Here is a 19,977-nt window from a genome sequence, read left to right as displayed (position 1 = left end):
GCATGATCACTACCAAAAATGCAAAACATGAAAACAGACCAGTTTGTTTGTTGTAAACAGTAAATTCAAGATGACTGGTGACTGGCGTTCCATGTTGTAGCACCAAAGGTAAGGGGGGCGAGTGACAAAAGGAGAGGGGCTGTTGACCTTGAGGTTACATGCAAGGCGCATGCGGAAGGCGGATGATGTACCATGTGACTGTACCACAGACACAGAGGGGTGGACGTTTATGTTTTGGCCATTGTACAAAGAAACTGTCATACGGTAGCTTGCTTTTACGTTGCTTGCTGTAATGAGTTTTCACTTTAATATTGTTTAATCATGCAAAAAATTATACAAAAAAGGCCACTGCGCCGCCCCTAAATTTTGCTGCCCTGGGTGGCTGCCTAGTTTGCCTATATAAATGAGCCGGCCCTGCCTGGGGATGCATAGATGCCAGGTTAAAAACCCTTGTGCTAGATACTGAAGGAGGAACAATATAGTCTAGAAAGGAGTCTTATATCTTGCAAATGCTCCTAAATGAAGACTGACAAACTACAAGGAAAGAAGTTGATCCTGTGTATTGTTTTATGCAGCTCTTCTGGAATGAATTCACTTTCCAGAACTGGAACTTTCATTTGTTACCATTTGTTACAGTAGACATAAATGATTTCTTCAACACTCATGTCTTTTGTTTCTCCCAAGGGAAGTATGATCATTTTCCCTAGCTCATACTTCATACACCTCTTGTTATTTTTTTTGCAATTGATGTGAATTTTTTTGCAATTGATGCGTGATGAACACCTATTGTCTATTGTCTATTTTATTCCATTAGCAACAGCAACCCAGTTCTTTCTTTCCATGTACCCATGTTCCACACTGTTTTGTGTTTTATCTTTTTAAATGCTCTTTGCTGTTCTGTGTTCTGATTCAGCACTTGTTTTCAATAAAGTTCAGGAAAGAGCAAGGTTCTCCTTTCCTACAGCCCTACCATTTGAGAAAAATTTAGATGGTTTGTTTTAAAGATAGGTCTTGCTGACTTTTGAACACCCCTGCTATGAAAAGCCAGTAAAAGAATTCTCTTCCAGTCCCATTAAAAGGAAGGAAGGGAGGGAGGGAGGGAGGGAGGGAGGTGAGAGAAAGGAAGGAAAGAAGGAAGGAAAGTTACTTGTAAGTTCTCCTACTTCAACAGTTTTTTCTAAGAGGTTAAACTACGTCTCACCATCCATTCTGCTGGTATAAAACTTAGAAAAGTTAATTATGAGGCATACAGCTCCCAGAGCATTCACCCAGTCATTTTGGCCAGTAACTATACAGTTGTCCCTCCTTTATCATGGAGCATCCATTCTGGGCCCCCTCACAAAAATGGTGTTTCCCCTATATTCAAACCCTATTGGCTTCAATATAGGCATGCACATGTGCCTCGGGCATGCACCCCATTATTTTCCTCTCCATTTGTCCCTCACGCATAAGCGAGGGATGCGGGTTCCAAAACCGCTAGAACGGAGGACTGTACATTGAAGCTCAAAAAAGAATGTCTGCAGACCCTGAATGGAATTAAGGCTGAATTATCAATAGCAATAGCACTAGTAATAGCAACAGCAATAGCACTTTACATTTCTGTACAGCTTCATAGTGAACTAAGCACTCTCTAACAGTGTGTTAGCCAATTGCCTTCAACAACTCATTTTACCAACCTATGAAAGGATGGAAGGTTAATTCAATTTGCAGCTGTGTGGGTTCAAACTCACAACGTTGTGGCTGCAGTACCAACAATTAAACACTGTGCCACAAGGGATCCTTTCAGTGGTGCAACTGGAGCAAATGCTTCTAAATACAAGTTTCTTGTACTTTGATACTGTGAAGAGATAAATCATCTTGGGGGGAGAGCAGCTCCCCAGATTTATTTATTGCCCTATGCAACACTTGGTAACATTTACTGCCTACTCTGTCTCCATTTACCAGCTATGGAGAGAATGAAAATGTGGACTGTGCGTTGAGGGGGGAGTCGCTGCCTGTGAGACTCTGGACTTGGCTGCACTGGCTGGAACAAAGGCAGGAGTGGATGTTCGCAGCTACCCTCTCTTTCTGGCCTAGAAATGGTTGTTTTCACATGATGACTTCCTCTACACCCAGCAGTGTCACCAAGCCTAATCCACTGCAGAACAAAGCCAACCCTACAATGGGGAAACTGGCAAATGTTCTCAGAAGCCCCCCACTCCACCCCAAACTATCTAAAGCCAGAAATGAACAATTATTTACTATGACCAAGTCCTCCACCCCATCCCTTTTAAACCTAATGGGTTTGTTTCTTTTTTAATTGTCTGGGAGAATATAATTAAACTGAGAACTGAGAGGTTACATGCAAACAATGAAACCTATAATAATTACATACTACTTTACAGGTTAAAGTTGGGGTTTTCTTTGTGCCTTCTCAATTCATTATATTCAAATGAGGATTGATAAATGTTGGTCCCCCAGATACTTATATTACCTTATTCCTTTGAAACATTTCTCCCGCTGTAAGAGAGTGCTGCAGCTTCCTGACACCTGTATCTCCTCTTTCACCATAAACAGTTACATAAAGATTTGCAAAGGTTTCTGCTCCCCAGAGATCACCAGTGTGGACAGAGATGATATATTTATGCACTAAAAACAATAATAATATTAGGTCAAGAACACTCATAGTACTCAACTGCTTTTAAGCCATACAATTATACAGATAGAAACAAAAAACCAACAACCCTGTTCTAGTACTAACCAAACGAAACAGCCAAATAAAAGAGATGTCAAGTGTGTACTTCACTATAATAGCGTAGCAGAGATGTGGGCAACTGTGGTCCTAAAGATGTTGTTGACCTTAACTTTCTCTCTTCACCAGTGAGGCTATGAGAGATTATGAATGTTTCAGTCCAAAAGCATATGGAGGAACACAACTGCCCACCATACAGCCCATAGTAGATGATCTTATATCAATGAGAATGTCAGGACAATCATCCCACCCAAAGGGAAGGGGACCCTTCAGATATGCCTATGCCTACACACACACACACACACACACACACTAAAGACAGAGAGTTTAAAAGGGGAAGAACAGGGTGTCATGTGACCTTGTTTTCCTTAAGATTAGAACCTAAGTGGATATGCCATTGTGTAGAAATTGGAGCTGAGCAATTTGCATCTCATGTTATGAATTCTACAGCATGTTCCATCCCAGATTAGAACATCTGCCCCTTTTCCTACTTTAAGTATTGTTGTTGTTGTTAAAGTTACTTAAACATAGAGTTAAGACTAGAGTCAAAAACTATCAAGCATATATTCCCTGACTACAACTCCTTTTTCAACTCTTTCATTCATCATGGGAAGGGTTTTAACTATCCTTTCATGTTCCGTTGCAGACTGTAGAGGGACGACTGCTCTGTCCATGAATCTGACTGCTATAAAGCATTCCCATTGTTTCTTCACTTCCACAGTTCTTCACAGATGTCCATTTTATGTCCATGTAATGGCAATGCTCTCTCCATCTGAATCCTCAACAACATTGTATCTTATAAAATTTGCATCTGCTAGTTATTTCTTAGAATATTCATTCTTTTTCCACATTAGTTTCTTATATTTTTATATACAGTATAGACTTAATTGCAGTACTGGTGCACATTTTCATATCTTGATATTTCATTGTATCTGTAAGTGCACCTGTTCTTTTTCTACTTCTTTTTCATTTGTGCTTTGAACCTCACAAATTCGTAAACAAGGTATCTGCAGTGGTTAAGGCATGTCTTTAGAAACACTGAAAAGCTTCACTCTCTGAACCTGGCAATGAATACAACATAATTATAAATGGCCACCTGCTACCCATGCTTCTCTCTGCACTTCACAGTATTTTTTTTCCTCTTTGGACACATGGTAAAACTATAAATAAACTATTCATAGCCTAACCCAATGATTTTGTTACACCAGTAGTTGCTGGTCCATCAAAACAGTGCCAACATTACACTTGCTTAACGTTGTTGTTCTTCTGTGTCTTCCTACCACCAAGATATTAGCAAGACATCAGCAAACCAATAGTGGCAGTAACAAATGAAGCAAGGCAGAGGCAGTCATGGACCATGGTAGTACTGTCACCACACATATAGTTACTGAAGATATTCCATGTTAGAGGTTGTGATCAAAGCCTTAGCCAGGCAAGCCTGCAGTTCCAGTTCTAGTGCTCTTGTCACACTATTGCACAAGGCACTAATGATGGAGTTGAAATAGAATTACAACCTATGATGCCTCTCTTTTTCACATGATGTCATCATTCATTTTTTGCTGATCCATTGTTATACAGTTATTATCATACAGGTTTGCATTTGGCAGGCATCTCTCGTTAATGCAAAATTGTGCAATAATAATAAATAATAAACTTCAGAATTTAACCAGGATTGGGGAGGGATTATGAGGTATGTATTTCCAAGATAAGAAATATGAGTATTGGCCACATTTCTACAAAAGCAACTAGTTAGTGAAACTTTATTAGTTACATTCCACACACTGCACTGTTGCCCATGCTCAAAGATGCAAACAAAAGGGCAGGGACATCCAATGCCTCTGAAATGTACAATGTTACAGAAACAGCCAGAGAAATGAAACAATATTTTTATTACACAAGAAAATCATCCCTGATAATCACTTCAGCATTTCAAGTCTAGATAAGTGAAATAACTCAGTGCTCAATCTACCAAAAAATGGCTTCCATTACGCTGAATTATTTGCTCTATCTTTTACCAGTATAATTATAACTCTCTGGCTTAAACACAGAATACAGCAATTGTTATACACAGTTTCTCATTTAATTAAGATGGCTTTGAATATTAGGATGAAGCATTACTTCAGTACCACTATACTTTTCAGGCAATAAAGAATTTAATAAAATACTGTTGAGGCAGTGATTTTTTCCCCAAAGGCTAGTTCAGGTTGTTCTCACTTTCTCTGCTATTTTTACCTGGTAAAGGTTTCTGGTTATCATTCACTGCAGGGAATTCTTTCACCAGCTCTCTGTGTTCTGGGCTAAGAGAGAACCAGCAGCTAGAGTCAAAGTTCAACACTCGATTAGTGTATACCTCTTCCATTTCAAAAGACTTCAAATGCCAGCCCTCAAAGCCTAGTAAATCATCACAGCTGACCCGAATCTTGTACACATCTCCAATGTCTCCAGATTCAATCTACAATTAAGAAAAATAGATGAATAGGTTATTAAGAACGGGGTCATAATTAATGTAGATCGTCTCTTCCCAGCATCAGAACAAACATAACAGAAACCCATATTCCTGGCAATGCTATCTACATTTTCTATCACTTTGATAGATAATGCATTAATTAAATTTCTCTCCTGGTGAAGTTGGAGATTGCAAGTACCTTCTGACTAGGAGTGATATAAATGAATATATTCGTTCCTATTCATGAGGCAGATCAAGACTTAAAATTACTACACATCACAATGATGGGACATTCTTTAACTTAATAATTCAAGGCAGTTGTGGACTTTTAGAATATGAAATTTCCCAAACTTGCTTTGTAATTTATATTGCTTAAATCATATTTGTTATTTATTTCAGCAGACCACTGTTTCCAGATTATTGATGGACTGGATGCTAGATCCAGAGGCTCTGTCATGACCTTGCTACTTCAATTGCAAATGTCATTTTTTGTTGTTGCCAATGGTTAAAATGCCAAGAAAATCAATCTAATGCTTTTCAAGCCTCACCTTCTCCCTGGACTTTTCAATGCATGTAGACAGAAAAAGAATCAATGGCAAATAAAGCCGAGATTAGAAGACCTTGATGAAAATGGGAAAAAATCTGTCCTAATTACTTTCCTCTCTTTGTCACTGGCGTGGACAAGGCAGAAAGCACAATTCCCTTGTCACCATAACACTGTCAGTGGCAAGGGACTGTCTTTCAGTCCTTTCATTTATTTCTCTTATCTATGCAACTGAATCACATACTGCAGATTTGCTGGGGTGTACTATTTCACATGGTGGTGAATGAATCATGTTGGAATTCTGTCCCTTAAAAAAGTTCCCACCACATATAGGACTTTTTGACAGAGAGGAATGTATCACCATCCCAAAAGAAGAAGAAAGTAGTGCCAATGTGAAAATGCACGAAATTACATAGTAGCTTATCACACAGAGATGAACACAGCATCCATCCGAAAGAGAAAGCAATGTGAATGCAAATGAATTCATCACATAAGTACGTACCCATTGGCTTCTTTATTGCAAATTAGTGTGTTTGCGCGTGTGCAGGGAAGAAAGGATTGTGTCTGGAAGATTTCACAATTTTGGACCCAAGGACCTCCCCCCGCCCCCAAGTTAGAGATGAAAAGGAATAAGGAGGAGGCAGGAGGCATATTCAGGCTCCTCATCTTTACCTCCCCCCCCTTCACTCTTTCCTCCAAAAACAGATGCTTTCCTCTAGGCAGCCAGGGAGTACAGGAAGGAAATTTGCATCAAAGGATCATGGAAACTGTAGTTTGTTTTTAATGGAAGAAATCCCATGGCCAAACTAGAGATGCATTTCATACTAACGCAAATGTGAATTGACTGTTAATTCACAGTGGAAAAAGATTTATAAATTCAATATTTTTCCGAATGCAGCTATTCCTGGGATGACTCGCAATTGCATTTGGATTGTGTTTGGATTGCATGCGACGTCGTTGAAATTCTTTTGTAAAATTACGTGAAATACCTTGGATGAGCCTGGATTAACCTTCAGTTGACCTTCCAATTTTCCCCAGTTATCCAACATTGGGAGGAAGAATGCGGTGTGTATGGTCAAAGGTTTTCTCCACATTCATTAATTAATTTAATATCCTGCTTTAACATGGAGTGGTTAAAACAAAATGCAACAAAAACCTGATACTAGACAAGTTTTAAAAAATGTAGTTACTAACGTTAAGCCAATCATATCATAATTTAAAAGAGTATAAGATCATTTTAAAAACATAACTATAACACAGTGGCAGTGGTTATTGCTAATTGAATGCTACTCCATTCCAATTGTGGAGCTGCCTTCAGGAGAGGCATTGCAAAGTTGAGGTAAATGAAGTATATTAACACAGATGTTATCATGGCTTGTTTAAAATACAGAACCCAACAAGCTAGAGCCACAGAACACAAACTTACACATTTATGGAGGAACTGGGCAAATGCTTGGCAAAATATTTACAAGTCAAATGTTATACAATTTTGCACATGCATTAGATTCCAGTATATATGTTTCTCACTTTATGGATGTGTTAAATAATTAAGAGAAAGCTTGTGGTTTGCATGCATTTGCTCTGCTGATATGAATGGTGGGAAAGCTCCATGCAAAGACAGAATGCCCATGTGTCTAGGACAATATGTTTTTAGGATTAAGACAGTTGAAGACTGGTGACCCTTTGGCCCCATTTGGTGCAACTTTCATCATTCCCAGCCAGCATAGTCAACAGTCAGAGATGAAGTAAACTAAAGCCTAATATTTGAATGGCCATACATTCCCACTCCGGTATGTAATCTGTAGCATGTTAAAAGATGCAGGCTACTTGCAACATTAAAAACATTTTATGTAGATGGCTGTGCTCTTTCATTATCCACAAATTAAATGTTTGTGGCTCTAGTGCAGGCCACTACATGAGGAAACAGGTTTTAAATATCCCCAGTGTGGTGTAGTGAGTTGAGTGTTGGACCAGGACTCTGGGAGACCAGGGTTCAAATCTCTGCTCAGCCATGGACACCCATTAGGTGACCTTGGGTAAGTCACACCCTTTCAGACTCAGAAAAAGGCAATGTGATAGGTCACCTTAGGTTCATCAAAAGTCAGTAATGACTTGAAAGCACATAGCAGCAACAAATCTATTCTCCCTTCAATATAATCTCTTTTCCAGTATGATGTTCTTCTTTTTTTAAAATTACCCTTCTTGGTACCTGTGAAAATAATTTTCTTCTTCTTTTTCTAAACCCCATGTTGGGGGAGGGGGGACATACCAGGATGACAATGAGTTGGAAGAAGATTTAAGCTCCCACCTTCACATACACAGCAGCCTCAATCCAGTTGGGAACTCATATGCATATTTGAGGTAAGTAAAGGATAAGCTGCATGTTTCTTCTGTAATGTAATGTGTAGTCTGCCCATTAGAGAATTTTGTAAAATTTATCCATAAAAAATCTTTGTCTTCTCCGTTAAGAGAAATCAATTGTTTTAATTCAGTATCTTCAGAATGCAATATCAGCTAAAATACCCTCATATTGGTCATACAAGATTAATGGTCAGTAAGTTAAAAACAGGTAAATTAGCTAGCTAATTAACACGCCTGCTCATAGTTGATCACCCACAAGTGGATATTAGAAGTACAGATGGGTAATACAAAGAACCAGAACATGAAGAAGAAACCATTTTGTATTACAGGAGATGTTAGGCTGTATTCAAGGAGAAGTAAGGAATCTTTGTCACAGAAAGAAGTCTTCAAAATGATGTTCAGATTATTATGAGAAATAGTAACTTTACAATTTCTTGGAACTCCTCTGAAAGTGGGTTGTTTGACAGGAGGAGCTATTATTGATTATTTATTAAAATATTTATATTCTTCCCTCTGTCTAAATTTCTGTGTATATATATTCCTCAGGGTAGTGTACAATAAAATCAACATATATATATATAGTGGTCTTAAAAGACTAAAAACATATTAAACAATGTAATAATTTTTAAAAGACAGATTAAAACTAGTTAAAATATTTTAAAACAATTCAAAACAATTCAAAATTATTAATATTCAGTATATGCCTAGACCACATTCATATCCTATGTATTTCCCTATCCCACCTTTCTTTTAATTCCCGCCTTTCTTTGCAATTTTATGCTTTAAAAAAATCAAACAAACAAAAAACTAAATTATTAGTGATGAACTTATCAGAAAAAGAAAACCACGAGATTAGTATAAAGACCAGATTTCAATTGGAAAAGAAAGCTAAATATCTTGGAATTGAAGTGACAATGAAAAACACAGATCTCTACAAAAACAACTATGAGAAAACATGGAAGGAGATAAAAAAGGAAATGAACAGGTGGAAAAATTTGAAAATCTCTTGGATGGGAAAAATTTCTGTGATTAAGATTTTGGTACTCCCCAAAATATTGTATTTATATCAAAATTTACCTATTATTATAAATGAAGTACCTTTTAAGAACTGGAATAAAGATCTGACAAATTTTATTTGGATTGATAGAAGACCCAGAATAAAAATGAAGTTGCTACAAGATGAAATTGAAAGAGGAGGAGTAGCATTACCAAACTTCAAAATATACTATCAAGCTTCGGTATTAAGTTGGGTATTGGACTGGATAAGATTAAAGAAACATAAGATACTGAATTTAGAAAGTTCAGCTTTAATATTTGTTCCACATGGATATCTACTATATGAAAAAATTAAAACCAATCAAGAATTCAACAACCATTATATAAGAAAATCACTTTTGAATGTGTGGCAGAAAATAAAAATACTTGTTTTCAAAAATACCACTCTGGACTTCTATCAATGAAGCTTTTTTCAAGAATGAAAAAATGTCCTGTGAGAAATGGCCAACCTATGAGGATATTACAAAGAAAGAAGATGGACAAAGAAAATTAAAAACTGAAGTTGAACTACTCAATGAAGGCTTTAGGTATAATTGGTTTTTACATAGACAGCTAAAGGAAAGATTTTTGATGGACCAAAAAACTCAAGGAATAGATAAAGGCCAAATGGAATTAAAAAAAATTAATAAGGGAAGAAGGTGTACATGAGATATCCCACCTGTATAAGATACTGCTCAAATATGACTTGGAACAATAAGTGATAAAGAAAAGCATGATAGATTGGGCTAAAGACATGGGTCAGAACATACCACTGATACAATGGGAAAAGAATTGGAAAAAGCGAATGAAATATACCCCCAACTATGGTCTGAGAGGAAACATGGTTAAAATGCAGTTCAGGTGGCATCTAACGCCCCATATCCTAGTCAAAATAGATAAAAAGTCTAAGAATCTATGTTGGAAATGTGGCGTTGAAATGGGTACATACTACCACTGTTGGTGGAAATGTAAAAAAGCTAAAGAATTCTGGTCAGATATTCACTCCACAGTGATAGAGATACTACAGGTAAATCTGAGCAAAGACCCCAAATTATTTTTATTAAACATGGTAGAACAAGAACTAATTGAAAGAAAATATGGAAAGTTGATATTTTACATGGTTTGTGTTGCTAGAATATTATATGTGAGCAGATGGAAAAGTTTAGAAATTCCGACTTTGGGCCAGTGGTTATTTAAACTTTATGAATATATGGAGATGGATAATTTGACATTGAGTTTAAGAGGCAAGTCAAAAGAAGAATTTTGTAAAACATGGGAACCCTTGACCAAATATATGAAAGACAAAAAGGGGAGTTATGCAGTGATTTTATATGAGGAGTAAAAAATTCTTTAGAAAATATAGAAAGAAATTAATATAGGGGAAGAAGAGTGGAATAAATGCCACCACAGGGGAAACTAGATTGGGAAAAATATATTATGAAAGCTTATTAGACAATTTATGATCATATATTTCACTGAGAGAAGAATGATTTCAATGGGAAAAGGTAGCAGAGAAATAAAAAAATTATTATCAACTGGAGAGAAAGATGAAGGAACTGTTGAAATGGCATAAATGTACGACAATGTAGAAATTAGATTGTAAATATTAATATTGTATAAAACCAATAAAAATATGAAGAAAAAAATCAATTAAAATATATAGTGAATTGCACAAAAATGCATACAATTAAGTGTAGATGGAAATGTGTTTCATGCTGGTGGGGAGGGGGACTAGCCATCTAGTATGACCCCCAGTTGGAAGATGTTTGAATTGGAAATTCAAATTAGAGAGATTTCACTTCAAATGTGCCAGGTGTTCATTACTAATCCAGATTACCATGCCAAGAATGTGCATACTAGTTCAGATTCACTCCCGATTTACTGTGGAGATTATCACACGGAAGAGGCAAGCATCCTTCTCCCATTATTAAACCATGTTAATCACATAATCGGGGGAAGATTATCACACACCACGATGCTTTTCCCATTTGTAAACAGCAATGAACCCGTCATTTGGTATTAACGAGAATTTCCGTCAATACCAAATGACAGGTCCATGTTTACGGACAGGATAAGAATGTGATAAACATGTGGGTTTGTGATAATCTTCCTCCTGATCACATGATTATCACAGTTTAATGACAGGAGAAAGACGCTTGCCTCTCATGTGAAAATCTCTTGTGTCTCAGGTACTCATACTCATGTATAACAGGATGAGGGAACTGCAACCTGTGAACTGCATTACCTCTTGAACCTCCGTTTTGTGATTTCTAAAGTCACCAGAAGTCCCTGAAGCTAATTAAAAGTTTTATAAAATCTTAGACATCCCAGAATGGAAGCACTGTGCTCCCAGAAGACCAAGTACCACTATATTTTATATCAACAGTGTCTCTTTGCACTGAACAAAATAATCACATGAGTAAATTGGGTTTTGTAAAGTTCCTTGATAGTCAAGCACATGTTCATTTACCTGTTTCTTGAAAATTAAGAATAGTCAATGGAAGTGGATCTTTCCTGCACTGTTGACTTCTAAAAGATTGCTACTTTGTTAGTGGAACATTAGTTATGTAACTGAGCTCCCATTTGAACATAAATAAAATATTTTAAAAAGCAGTGCCAACAGCAAATAGCAGCTCAAAAATACAGTAAAACCAGAGTAGTGGTTTTGCCTGAAACTGATGAAGACCCCCTCAAAAAATCAGCTGAAAAGGGATAAAAATAGAAAGCAGAAATGAAACAGCAACACTTCTGGTCATGCCAGACCCAACAGTGCAGCCCCTGTGGGATTGTGGAGATGAAAAATGGTCCACTGTTTATGTAAAATGTGGAGAAATTCATCCTCCTGGGAGCACAGTGCTTTTCATTCTAGGATGTCTAAGATTTTCTGCTGGATTTTCCGCATTAAATGGTTCTATTTATATTCCGACAAAGTGCATATTTCTCCCCTAACACTAATGATCACATTCTATAACAGTAAAAATGTGAGAAAATACACTGTCCTTCCACATGTCTTGAATGAAACTTTTTGATAAGCAATGAAGTCATTAGTTCAGCTTTTCCCAGCAAGACTTCCAATCTGAAAATTGTTGCCTCCAATTTTCTTCTCAAATATTAACTTGAAGACTCTCTCTTTATTAAACAGCCACTCATTTGAACAATAACACACTATCTCATAAAAGCTTCTAGGATGGGAGGGAATTTTTTTTCCATTGCATGTATTATGTAATATATTAAATGTTATTTCATTGCTTGTCATCTCCAGCTCTGATAGTTACTTAGATCTGTTACTCTATATAAGAGTAGGATAGCATAGAGAAAATCCAGTGACACATGCAATGGATATTAATTATGTAAGATAAGATAGATGTATTAGCATAGTATGGTACAGTACAGCATAGTACAGCATGACACAACATAGCAGTGCCTGATCTCATAATAGTGGTTCTTATTAAAAAGATTTATTTTATACTATGTAGTTACTCTCCACTTATATTTTTAGCAATAGCAATATCATGTACCTTTCTACATCACTTATCAGTGAATTTAGCACTCTCCAAGCAGTTTACAATCCATAAGGTAATTGCTCCCAACAAGCTGGGTACTCATTTTACCAATCTATGAAAGGATGGAAGGTTGGGTCAACCTTGGAGCTCTGCCATGGAATCAAACTCCCAACTATCTGGCTGCAATACTGGCATTTTAACCAGCAGGGTGCCCTATTTTTTTCAGGATTTTATCAATGTGCTGAGCTGGTTCCCCTACATTCTAGTAGCTGAGAAATGGTCTGCTATCACTATTTGTGTTGTATGCAAATCTCTTAATATGTCTTCTTGATCCTATAGATCACAAGCATGAAGCTTTCTCTGATATACCGTGGGCCCTCCCTATATGTGGGGGATCTGTTCCGTCCCCCTCCAATGTATGGGGTAAAATGTGGATGCTCAAACCTCATTTGTTTTAATGGGGGAGCATTCTAGTGTTCAGTGCGGTGCTCACGCCATTGTGTTTCCAGTGGCTTAACCTTCCAGGCAAGGTTAAAGCTGCATATAGCACTCCTGCATATGGCACAGACGAGCTGTACATAAATCTATATCATGCAAATTCTTCTACCACATCCTAACATAATTTTTTTTATTTGGGCTGGTGTCAGGCTGAGCCACTGGCAGCAATCTGGAGTGAGTAAAAACCTAGGAACTGGGTCCCAAAAATACAGAACAATCAGGATCAAAGGACAAGCTATGGAACCAAATACCAACTTTAGATGCATCACAGCTCAGTTAGATCTTGTTAATGAAGTAAACTGGAAAATGAAAGTCTTTCATACTACTTTCTGCCTATGATGAGACAATGACCAGCCTAATGGGGTCAATCTGGAACTTGCAGTGACACATCTTAATACTTGGGGCAGTGTCAACAGTTCCTGACACTTTGCCATTAAAAAGCCATGGGTGTCCATCAATTTGGCAGCCTATCCTAATTACAGCCCTTTTCAACCAACTCATATTGATGGGGAAGTCAGTGTACTATTGGACTGGTTTGATTAGCTCCTGTCTTATCAAAAGTTGCCACATCAACCAACGCTCCAACTGAGATTTAAACTAAAATGCCATGAAACTGGAAGTGAATACAGTTATGACATTAATCATTAGTCTTTAACATGTGAATGGTTAAAAGAAGTTTTAATTGCTCTCCAGTCTTTTGGAACATGTTGATGAGTAGAATAGGAATTCTAATCTGCAAAAGTAGTAATAATGCAGAACTGAAAGTGATGATCAGATGAAAAAAGCAAATTAAAAGTGGATTTTTCTCATAAGACCAAATGTTCCAGCTAACACATGCATTATTATCATTGGCAGACACATTATTATGCACTACTATTCATACTTGATGCTCCATAAAAACGCTTCTGCAATTCACCTGTTCTCTGTCACAGCAGATGGGTTGGATGAATGGGTTTCTATTAGCCAGCAGGCAAGTCAACTGATGTCTGGATCTGGACATTTGCTGTGGGGAGTAACTATTCAGCTATACCCATAAAGTTGTGGCCCTTTCCATTCCAACAAAACGTGGTCTGTGTTCACTTTTGCTAAATGTGAGCCAGTCTCACCCACTCATCACTGGGTCCACCATTTGAATTCATCAGATGGTCCTTCTTCATTTAGCACATGCTATTCCACTGTCTCTCTCTCACTGCTCTCAGGTTTGGAATTTTTAAATCCATTCAATTTACCAAATGTGTTGTGGCTTTACTTATTTGGATCCTGAGGATATTACAGACATTTTTCAATCTTCTCAACTAGAAAAAAATATTATCAGTTTTTTGTTTTTTTGTTTTTTGTGGTTTTTTTCAAGGCTATGGGCCATGTAGAGTTTATTCCTGACGTTTCGCCAGCATCTGTGGCTGGCATCATTAGAGAACACATTCTCTGAAGATGCCAGCCACAGATGCTGGCAAAACGTCAGGAATAAACTCTTCTAGAACATGGCCATATAGACCCCAAAAAACCACAAAAAACTATGGATGCCAACCATGAAAGCCTTCGACTTCACATATTTATCAATTTGTTATTTGATCTTCTACTCTTGAAAAACTAGTAAGCTATTTTATTCCTCCAATGCGCAGTGGCTCCAAATTAATGTATTATATATATTTAGAGACACGTTGATAAACTAACAAACAGGCTCTCTTTGAACTGATCAGAGTTCACTCTGTTTTTTGTTCTTTTTCTTTTCTAGTGCTCCTTATAAGCACTGTTTGTTGCTGTGCCAGGCAGTAAATCTTCCTCATGTTCTTCTCTGCCCTCATGCTCTAAACAAGACTCCAGACTGGTTCTCATAATTATGTTTTCTAATCCATTAACCCAAAGGAGCCTCACATCTACATCATACGTACAGCAAGCATCACTTCCTCTGTTTAGCTCAGCTTTACAACTAAGGAGTCTACATCACTAATGAGTTTGAGGGAGATAACACCCAAGAAATTGTGCAAAGTAGATAGGCAACCTTCATATTAAGGAGACTATGGAACAAAAACATTTGTTTTTCTCAATACTACTGTTTCGATAATGGATGCCATCACAACTGCTCTGTCTAAGGATTAACATGGCAACAGTCTTCATAAGCACTAGTTATATAACAAGACATTGTCTGGAATTGCTTCTGTTTACTGACTGAAATAACAGAGCTTGAAAGCCAGTGTGCTAGAAAAGGGCATTGTGGGCGGCAGAGGCAAGGTTGCATTGCTCATTGTAAAGGAAGATCACAACTGACACAGAGAGGACATGGAATAGTGGCTTGAAATGTTGTGTCTTTTTATTTTATGGCTGGAATTTTTTTCTTTGTAAGAAGCCTTTCTGATTTTTGCTTCATGTGGATGTTTTGCAATATGCACGTCATTGCATTTCATTCCAGTCAAAACCACACTCCCATGGGTTTATTCTACTTCAAGAGAAATTATTTTCAAATATTTATTTGTTACATTAATACCCTTAATGTAACACACATTCTCCAAGGAGAGCAGGCTTCCCCCCTGGCACCATTTTATTTTCATAACAACACTGTTAGGAAAAATAAGCTGAGAGACTGGCTGAGGTGGGTAATCCCCCCCCCCCCCCCCGTACCTTCTGAGGATGATGCCAACTGCTGAAAGTGCCTCAAAAAACAAGGGGAGGGAAAAGTGGCTGAAAGTGCACTATTAGTATTTTAGAGGAAATGATAGGATCAGCATGCGGGGGGGGGAGGACAGTGAGGGGGGAAATTGACACAATGTATAGGAGAATCTGGCAATCCAGGTGCACAGAAATAGCCTACGGAATCTCAGAATTCCATAGCATTAAGCCATAGCAATTAAAGTGGTGCCAAATTGTATTATTTCTGCAGTACAGGTGCAGCCTCAGTCATCTAGGCTAGGCTTGGGGCTTTGAGTGCTTTACTCTTAGAATATGAGTTTGAACTCATAGACGGATAGACTCATAGTTGGAAAAGACCTCAAGGGCCATCATGTCCAATCCCCTGCCATGCAGGAATATACAATCAAAGCACTCCCAAGATAGCAATCCAGTCTCTCTTTAAAAACCTCCACCACACTCCAAGGCAGTGTAATTCCATTGTTGAACAGCTCTTACTGTCAGAAGGTTCTTCCTGATGTTTACGTGGAATCTCTCTTCCTGTATTTTGTCTCCAGGTCCTATTCTCGGGAGCTGCAGGACACAAACTTGCTACATCTTCAGTATGATATCCCTTTTTGTGAGGTCTTTGGCAAGGTCTCCCATGGTATTCTTGCAAACAAGCTAGTAAAACGAGGGCTAGACAATACAACTGTTAGGTGGATTTGTAATTGGTTGACTGGCCGAACCCAAAGCGTGGTCAACAATGGCTCCTCTTCATCCTGGAGAGGAGTGACCAGTGGGGTCCCACAGGGGTCTGTCCTGGGCCCAATGCTATTCAATATATTTATCAAAGACTTGGATTAAAGATGCCTGCTTATCAAATTAGCAAATGATACCAAATTAGGAGAAGTACACCAGAGGACAGGATCAAAATTCAAAATGACCTCAATAGATTAGAAAGCTGAGCCAAAACTAATAAAATGAACTTCAGCAGGGAGAAATTTAAGAAACTCCACTTAGGTAGGAAAAAAATGAAATGCATAGATATAGGATGGGGGACACCTGGCTTAAGGAGACTACATGTGAAAGGGATCTAGGAGTCCTAGTAGACCAGAAGTGGAACATGAGTCAATGGTGTGATGCGGCAGCTAAAAAGGCCAATGCTATTTAGGCTGCATCAATAGTGGTATAGTGTCTAGATAATCAATGCCAGATTTTTTTCTGAGCTTTTCTAAAAGATCCAGATTCTTGGTTGTGTGAATAACCGATGCAAATAGACCCAGGATAAACCAGGATAAAACTGTACATGCCTTTAACGTGCTTTGAATACATACATCATCATCTCCATCTTTATTCAAGTTGAATAAAATTTCTGACCCATGCGAGCAACCAAACTTGCACAGATGCGCATAGATTTGGTTCCATAGTGTGGACAACAAACCCAGAATGCATGAGTGAGATTATGCACATAGTCAGACTAAAAATGACCCCCAAAATTCATAAATGAGAGTGGGAAGCTCATATTCATGTGGAAATCTGCATTTAAATCCAATTTCTAGTCAGAACTTGAGTAGACTTGGGATCCATATGAGTGTTTACTTAGAATTCAGCTATTGATTCAATGGGTCAACTCTAGCTGGGACTAACAATCTGACTGAGTCCCTTGGGGTGCCTCCTGTGAACATTTGATCTTTTCTGCTGAAGTAAAGTGAACTAATGGTCCAGTATTCAGAGGGCTAATTAGAAATCAAAGTTATGGATCAAAATGATACCTATTCCTATCAGAGAGAGTGAATCTGCATATGGTACACTATATTATTGTCCTGCATCAGTACCCTGACTATGTGCTACTGTAAAGAATCTGGATCACTGTTATTCCTCTGCTCCTGCTTATTGCTTTGCTGAATTTGCAATCTTCTGTTAATTGCAACATCACACAGCCATTCCCATGGCAACCAGTTGTACTGCCACAAATGGGAATGGGTAAACTCCTGAAACAAAAGCCTCTGATCATTTAAACAATCTCAGCAATAAAGGAAGAAAGAGGGCAACAAAGCTTTAATTTTGCTTATATAGGGTTTCAGTAGATTGTCTCCCCAAGACACTCATACCATACCAACTGTTCAAAATAAATGTCATGCTTGGCTTTGTAAATCTTCAGATACTATACAGAATATCACACACACACACACACACACACACACACACACACACACACACTTGGGGGAGGAGATGTACAAAGAAAAGGTAATGAAGTGGGTTTAATGGGGAATGTTAATGTTTTGCTTATAAAGGTCTACAGGAGGAAAGCTTTTTTGCTCGTTCAGCAGTTGCCCTTGTGATGGCACTCTGCTACCAGGACAGGGCAAGGGATAGAAAAAGGGGCTTTTCAGAAAATTTACTTTCCCAATGTTTGAGCCCTTTCCTCTATAGCTACACCACATCTGTTTTAAGCATGAAGAGTAATTAGCATTATTTAATTGGCTACAAAATTGTAGCAAATGTGTTAGCATGAAGAAGCACATGGAAAACTTGCATGTGTGCATGAATATGCACACATAGCTCCTTTTGCAGTCTAAAGGGTTCTCCCACTATCTTGATTGGGGAGGAACACTGTGTTTTCTTTTACTTAGAAGCCTACAAGAGCAATGTTTTGGATTAAAACAAGTTACAGGGCTAAGTTACAAGAGTCAGCATGATGTAATGATGTTTGGGTGTTGGACTAGGATGATGTGAGACCAGGGTTTGAATCCCTTCTCAGCCATGGAATCCCATGGGTGACTTTGGACAAGTAACATTCTCTCAGCCTCAGACAAAGGAAATGACAAACCTGCTCTGAACAAATTTGACCAAGAAAACCCTGTGATAGGTTTGCTTTAAGGTTGACCTAAGTTCAGAAGTAACTTGAAGGCACACATTCTATGTTCCCTACAACCAGCAACATCTAATAATATGGGGACCAAACATTTGTCTTTGAGGGTCAACAAACTGCTTCACTGGCTACTGGTCGGTTTCCAGGCAAAATTCAAAGTGGTGGTTATGAGATACAATGGTTTCATTCTGAAAGCCTGTATTTCCTCTACCTGAATATTATGATTGAGGTGGGGAGGGGGTTGGTTATCTCCATCCCACCATTCTTCTAGTGCATCTGATAAGTGCATCAAAAGGAGTTTTCTCTATGGGTACTCTTATGCTATGTAACTCTCTCCCTTGGAAAACTGAGTTATCCCCCTCTGTTCCTTTTTCCCAAATGCAAAGACCTTCCTCTTTAAACAGGTCTTCAGCTTTTAACAAACAAGCTTCATTTATATACTGTTTCATACCACCTAAGCAGTGTCTAAGCGGTTTACAACTGTAAGCTAATTTGCCCCATCAATCTGGGTACTCATTTTAGCGACCTCGGAAGGATGCAAGCCTGAGCCCTTTTACTGGTCTTGAACTCGCAACCTTGTGGTTTTGAGTGAGTGGCTGCAGTACAGGCATTTAACCACTATGCCACCAGGGCTCCTGGTTTTAAATGGTTGTAGTAGGAGGATGTGTTATGGTTGTGCAGCTTATGTATGTGTAGTAAGTGCTTTATGTGTTTGTAACTGTGGCCCGATTTAGATGGGCCTTTGCACCGCCCCAGTCACATGCTAGGGGTTGGCCAAGGACACACCAGCCATACCGACCTCACCCCAGCACATGATGAGGGCGTCAAAATGGTGGCGTCCTGTACACACGGGCACTGCCATTTTGATGCGACAGACACATACCGTCCACACGTCCCGTTGCGCTTGCGATGTCACGAGTGCACCATTTGCGCACTCGGGTGTCACAAGCATGACGCAAAAAGAACCCACTTTTTGTGGGTTCTTTTTCCGCTGCCGGGAAGCCTTGCCATTTGGCAGCTGAGGCTTCCCACCGGCGGAAATGGAGGCGGCGGCAGACCGCCCTTTTTGGGCAATCTCTATCCCACCTGTATTACATTTAATTAGATTGATTATTTAATTCTTTTAAAATTTGTCTATGTCGTATTGTTTTAACCATTCCATTTTAACCTATATTGTATACTACACACTGAGTTCCATTTTGGGAGAATAGCAAGATACAAAATCAATCAAATAAATAAATAAATGGTGGCAGAGAATATCTAAGATAGTAAAAAGAAAAAAAGGATGCTGTTCTCCCTTGTAGGATTTAAAATACAGATGCTCATTTGTCACAAGTGCAATGTGGAAAATTAAAAGATATCTAAAGGTAGCTGCCTAGC

The 19,977-nt window shown here is 38.3% G+C and overlaps 1 protein-coding gene across 1 annotated transcript in view; it reads right to left on the bottom strand.

Annotated features, from left to right (window-relative positions):
- Nucleotides 1–19,977, bottom strand: part of RP1 (RP1 axonemal microtubule associated) — a 233,926-nt gene that overhangs the window by 78,307 nt on the left and 135,642 nt on the right. The window contains 2 exon segments of the mRNA XM_042461410.1: nucleotides 2,474–2,628; nucleotides 4,964–5,183. Of these exon segments, the coding sequence (XP_042317344.1) occupies nucleotides 2,474–2,628; nucleotides 4,964–5,183 (375 nt within the window).

Source organism: Sceloporus undulatus, chromosome 4 (genome assembly GCF_019175285.1).
Source record: "Sceloporus undulatus isolate JIND9_A2432 ecotype Alabama chromosome 4, SceUnd_v1.1, whole genome shotgun sequence".
Classification (NCBI taxonomy): domain Eukaryota; kingdom Metazoa; phylum Chordata; class Lepidosauria; order Squamata; family Phrynosomatidae; genus Sceloporus; species Sceloporus undulatus.
The sequence above is the reverse complement of the archived record's forward strand: the minus strand, read 5'-3'. Positions and strand labels throughout refer to the sequence as shown.